General features: G+C 38.5%; 1 protein-coding gene across 2 annotated transcripts in view; it reads right to left on the bottom strand.

Annotated features, from left to right (window-relative positions):
- Positions 1-2,578: 2,578 nt before the first annotated feature.
- The window catches only part of dennd2a (DENN/MADD domain containing 2A), a 46,632-nt gene continuing 43,211 nt past the window's right edge, over positions 2,579-5,999 (bottom strand). For both annotated transcript variants that reach the window (XM_015400238.1, XM_015400239.1), the window contains exons 18-20: positions 4,535-4,816; positions 3,554-3,640; positions 2,579-3,433 (exon numbers count right to left, since the gene is read on the bottom strand). In XM_015400238.1, coding sequence (XP_015255724.1) covers positions 3,402-3,433; positions 3,554-3,640; positions 4,535-4,816 — 401 coding nt within the window. In that variant the 3' untranslated portion in view covers positions 2,579-3,401. The remainder of the gene's footprint in view (positions 3,434-3,553; positions 3,641-4,534; positions 4,817-5,999) is intronic.

Below are 5,999 nucleotides of genomic sequence, written 5' to 3'. Positions count from 1 at the left end.
GAAAGCTGCTGCTCTTTAAGATTTTTTTATGTTTACTTTGGTTGTCTGTTGTTTTCCTCTTGCTGTTGTTGTGTTCTCTGTTTTATTTTCCGCTCATCTCATACAGGTGTGGAAGCAGACTTCTAGGAGTTACTGTGTTGGCTGTTTTTTTCCTCTCTCTTCATGCACTCTTTCCTGTCTCTATCTGTCTTTCTCTCTCTTTTAGTTCTTATCCCCTCTTTCTTCTAACCTCCCTCTCTGTCTCCTTGTCTGTTTTATATGATTTTAACCCCCAAATTATTTTCAATAAAGTTTCATAAAATGCTTATAAAAGCCTTATAAATGGTGGCTTATAAAATGTGTCATAGCGCATCCTAGTGGAACTTACAGGTGCTGCAGAATTCTTGTCCAGAAGAAGCATATTTAGATTTTTGGCAACCACAGCTTCACTGATCATTTATCAAACACAGCACTGAATGTATCTGCATTTGTGGGGAAAAAGGACCATTCTGTTTTAGCTATAAGCTATTTTGCATTATGGCAAAAAATTATAATAATTCAGCTGTTTACTGACATTTTCTTTGTTTTGTTTTTTTGTCTACAAATATCATCTGAACTTATCATTCATATTTGTTTTACCTTAAACTGTTACTTAATGCAGACAAAACTGAGGATGTGTTGTTGATCTTTTTCAAACAGAAAATCCCAGCTAGTTTGTTTGTTGTTATAAATATCTAGATGTAGCCAAGGATGAAAATCTATCTGAAGTCAGTTATCAAAACTCTTATAAATAATAAAATACTGTATATATTTCTCCCAAGAACAGAGTAATTAGAGCTTCTAATTATAAACTTTTATTCAGTATTTTCTATGTTAATATCAGGCTGAAGGAAGAAGTATTTTCTTACAGTGTCACTTTCACTTGAAGCTATGCAGCCCGATGGAATCACATGGTTTTTAACATATTTTAGGACATTGGAGAGTGCACTTCTGAAAATTCCTCTTCTGTTTTTGTTTTTACTGGTTCTTATGTCCTGTTGTGTCTCTTCTTAGCAGCTATATGAATTGTAATAATACCTCATATTTTATTGATATCTGTATAAATAATAAGTGCATTGATCAGTAGTTTAAAACAGTATCTTACACATCTGTAAAAAGAACTGCAGGGGATGAGAAGAATCTTATGTTCGACAATGACTGGATATATAAATGTAAAATCAGGGTAATTAAAGGCAAACGATGTACTGTCATTGTCTGCTGCTTTATCTGGGCCAGGGTTGCAGGGATTGCATACTCACCACTTATCAACCACCTCCTCCAGCTCCGAAGCCTGAAGTGTTCCAAAGTCAGCCAAAGAGCAAAGTCCCTCCCCGTGTTGTGTACCTCCCACCTGTGGGAAGTGTCTAGAACTCCCCCTGAGGGAGGGGTCCGGGTGGCATCTTTAACAGATGCCAGAGTCACCTCAACTGCCTCCTCTTGATGTGGAGGAGCAGCATCTCTCCAAGCCTCCCCCAGTTGGATGAGCTCCTCCTTGTGGAGGGAACTGATTTCAGCTGCAGGCTCTTTACATCATGACCATACAGTAGCAGCCATTCAAAATGGCCCTTCCCAATCAAACGCCGGCCGAATGGCTGCCCACTTTCCTCCAACTCCCAGCAAAATCCCCTCCAACTTCCAGCAACTGGAGTGACCTCCTCTTGCATATTTTTTTTTACTCTGACTGCACCATTTCATTGAAATATGGTGTCTGACCAGGAAATCATGGTTCCTTTATATCCTAATGTCCACAAATCATTACAGAAAGAATATTTTAGTGAAAATATTGATGTTTATAAAGGAATTGTAGCGGACGACCCAAGGACCAGCCAAGGGCCCATCAAGGAAAGTGGGGAATCGCAGTCGTCTTTTCCACCTCATCCAGGATCCACAAAATAACGATAGCCGCAAAAATCCATCTGTCATTCTCCTGCTCATTTCTCCCCTCACTCACCCTGAGATACTTGAAGTCCTTCCTTTGTAGGAGGATCTCCTCTCTGACCCAGTGAGGGCAACTTAGACTTAAAGGGTTGGATCTTTCTCCTCGCCACTCTGCACAAGGCTGCCTGAGCACATTAGGGATCAGCAGAACCAGAAAACATCCCATGGTCCCCAAACCCCTACCAGCTCTTTTCTATACCTAGAAATCTTGTCGATGAAAGTTATGAGCAGGACTGCTGACAGAGGGCAGCCCTAGTGGAGTCCAACATGCAGCAAAACCCCCTTATCAATCTTAACGCCTGCAATGCGAATCAGACTCCTGCACCACATGTGGCCCCTAGTAATGAGGCCAACTGTACTCCTGTAGAACCCCCCCATAAGGAACCATAAGAGAAAAGGTTGAATACCATCTACAGATTCATAAAACAAATGTGGGGACTGCACATGAATAGGAGGCATGTTACACACATACACCAGGGGTGCCAATAAATGTGAATGACACTTCATTCACCAAATCATAGTCCCTATATCTATGCTCCAGATCACCAGGATCTGGAACATAGATATAACATGGTTATTGATGTTAAACAAAGACTAGTCATTCGTCGAATTTAAAATCACTTTATTTATGAAATTTCATTGCAATATCACTCAAGCTTAAAATGTCCCTAGTTGTTTTTTTCTCTTTTTTCTTTTTTAAACACAGTCAAACTGATTGATAAACATCACTGTTCAGTTCTAGGCACCTTTACTCCAGTAAAACTCCCCAAAAAGAGACATTTCACGTTATGTTCACCCTCCGATTCTTCTACCGTGGTGAGGTTAACGCCCCAAAGTACTGTAGGTACAGTTCTTAAACAGTGACACGTAACATCAGTAACCCAAGGTTTCTACTACATGTCTGGACTAAAACTCTTTATCACCAGTAACGGGTGATTCTTTATCACTGATGTGAATACAATTTAGAAAGGAAAGATTAGATTTTTTTTAGAAGTAACATAAATTATTTTAAAAGCCTCCTGTTGATAAAGAAGTTGTACTATAATAGTCATAAAAGCCTTTATAAAAATAGCTGGAATGTAACTGAAGGTTTTATACAACACTGGTTTCTAGTGGCATTCCTCTTCACAGGGTGATATTAGTCAATTGGAACACAGTTGTTAAAACATTTACAATGCTATACAGTGATACACTGCAGAGACAGAACCTGGAAAACATTTACTGTGGGTTATAAGACTAGATTCTGCTTTCATACATCGGTTTCCACAACATCAACCGGACTAACTGTTAAAGCTGAGAACTAAACCCTATTATTCTCCAGATTCCCTCATTTTCACATATTATGAATCCAGTTCATTTCTGGGGACATCCGATGACCTGATCCTACGGCACATCCCATTCTGTACCCTCTGCATGTCCATGGAGGGCATCTTCTCCATCGTGTTTCATTTTTTGGAAAGAAATTTCATTTTGTTTCCTAAAAAAGACAAAACACAAAAATAAAATAAAGTGTAATAGAGAGCAAAGTTTTTTTTTAAGAGAATGATGTTTGGTTATAACATTTGCTGATATGCTAAAGGAATAAAATAAATCTCACCGAGGCCTTTGAGGAATTTGTTCACTCCTCTTTGCTCGCTCCCAGGTAGTGAATCCAGGTACTCTTGAGCTCTAACCTCAAACAGACCTGGATAGAGATTATTAACTTAATAATTCAAAGTCAGATGTTAATCAGTTTCTTTAATTATAATAATCTTAGACAAAACATTCCAAACTAAATCTAATTCTATCATTTTTTTGGACGTGCGCTGCACTGTGAAATTCAAATGATCCGTGTGTTCACTTCCAACAGATACGTCCATGGTTGAACCAGCTCCTGTTGCAAGTAGAGCAGCAACAAGATGCCTCTACCAACATGTCTTCACATTTAAAGTTTCACCCTTTCTTATAATAAAAATTAGCTCCAGCTCAGGCAGTTTGGATAAAGAAAGTATGGGAACAACAACCTTCAACAAGTCTTTTCTCTGACTACTAATTGATTAGGGGAGCAGTGGCCTATTGGTTAGGGCATTGCACTTGGTTTCCAGAGGTTCTGAGTTCAAGCCCCACTCCCAAACACTGCCCCTCTGGGTCCCTGAGCAAGACCCACGCCGCTCCCCGGGTGCCGCACGTGGCAATGTGCAATAAAGTTGAATTCTATTAATTTTAGTACTTGACTTTGACGAGGCCATTCTAGCACATGACTATGCTTTGCCATAAATGTATCATCTGGAGCCCTGGTTGAATGTTTAATGCTGCTTCTCCTTTAAAGGTAAAAGCACCATTACTTTTCTTACTTCTATTGTAGCAGACAGGTCAGATTTGAGGAGCATTTCAGGGTAAGCTCTACATGGGCGTGCTATATTTACTAATATGGGAGGCATTTGACACCTACTGTATTTGCTACACTGGAATCTAATTATTGCTGACAGAGTGAATGAACCATAATAAAAATCAATGGATCATTTAATCAGCTTAGTATTTAGACTGATCACATATATACAAAGTATCTCTCCAAAGCTGTAATCATTAATCTCTATACCTTTGAGGCCCTGTCTGCGCAGCTCCCTCTCCTGGATGAAGCCGCTGAACATTTGGGTCTCCATGAAAACTTCCAGAAACCGCCTCAAGCTCTTGGAAGTGACCGCCTTCCGAAAGGCCTCTCGCTGAAACGACGAGGGGGGTGAGGGGCTCTGCAATGTGGGCGAGGAAGGAGACTCGTCCTCCCGTTCCGATCCGCCCATGAAAAGCGAGTAGTGACCCACCATCTCCACAAAGAAACGCACAAAGGCCTCTGAGACCACTGCACTGAGAGAGCTCGAGTCTGGAGGGGAACACAGAGAAAAATAAAAAATAAATAATTCGATTTTAAATGGGCTGCCCTAAAAAAACATAGCTGATTATTTCAGTAAAAAACAAAAACAACGGAAAATCCACTCTCTCCTAATCAGGAGCTCAAAATGTGCAATGACCAATATATATAATGTCTGGACTCTTAGTCTGACAAAAAGACACATTTCCTTTATATTTCTTTCTTTCAAGCATTAGGAGCTCTGGTAGATGGACAGATCAAAGTAACTACATATATTAATAGGTTATGTTTATCTGGAGTATAAGTTTACATATAAAGTGCTGTTAAAAAGTTTACACACACTACAGTGGCATGAACACATTAGTGTGGCCTTTTACTGAACTCTTCCATAATCAGTGTACAACAAATACTAAAAAACAAATCAATAAAATCAACAATCAAGCATTGGGTACTTCTATTGTTGGTCTTTTCTAATCCATTCAGGGTTAAAATTATATGTAAAGCTACACAATGTGAGTAAATTACACTTTTATTACATTGCTGAATATATCTGAGAAATTAGAAGAAAAATTAAAGATAATAATAATAAGGTCCTGGGAAAATTACGGCAGGATATTTATACACTCCACATCTGAAATCTCATGTATGGTTGGTTTACTTTAATAAAGCAGTCTTCTGGTGAATAATTTTTTACAGTGAAACAGAGATGAGGTCAAATCAATTTTAATCAATTTGTTTGTTTTTTCTATTGAGAATCATCTTGGTAATTTCACAACAGTCTTGACCATTATATTAACCTAATTCTCTACTTAACATAATTCTCTGATATAATTTTCTCACAGAGTGGTTGTAATAATTGAAGGAAAAAGAAGAGAGAAAAAGAAAACTCAATCCTTTAGAAAAGACAGAATCATAGTTTAACTTAAATGATTAATATATATAAATTAAGCCCGACTTTTATCTAGAACCAAATCTTTCAACATATTCTCATTATAAGTGTGTATGAAATCGTACGAAAAGTTATGCACACTATTTCGTACGTTTTGGACGTTTTTCCTCAAAAAACCACATCAGTGCGCATGCGCTGGCAGACAGAAAAAAAAAAAGCAGATCCGCGGACGGACGTAAAAATGGAAAAAAAAACAGTGCAATCATCACTTCTTCATGTCTCTAACTACGTTGCTTGCTGTTTTAT

Source organism: Cyprinodon variegatus, unplaced genomic scaffold (assembly GCF_000732505.1).
Source record: "Cyprinodon variegatus isolate N-32 unplaced genomic scaffold, C_variegatus-1.0 Scaffold1085, whole genome shotgun sequence".
Classification (NCBI taxonomy): domain Eukaryota; kingdom Metazoa; phylum Chordata; class Actinopteri; order Cyprinodontiformes; family Cyprinodontidae; genus Cyprinodon; species Cyprinodon variegatus.
Note: the sequence above shows the minus strand (reverse complement) of the source record. Positions and strands in the feature narration are given on the sequence as shown.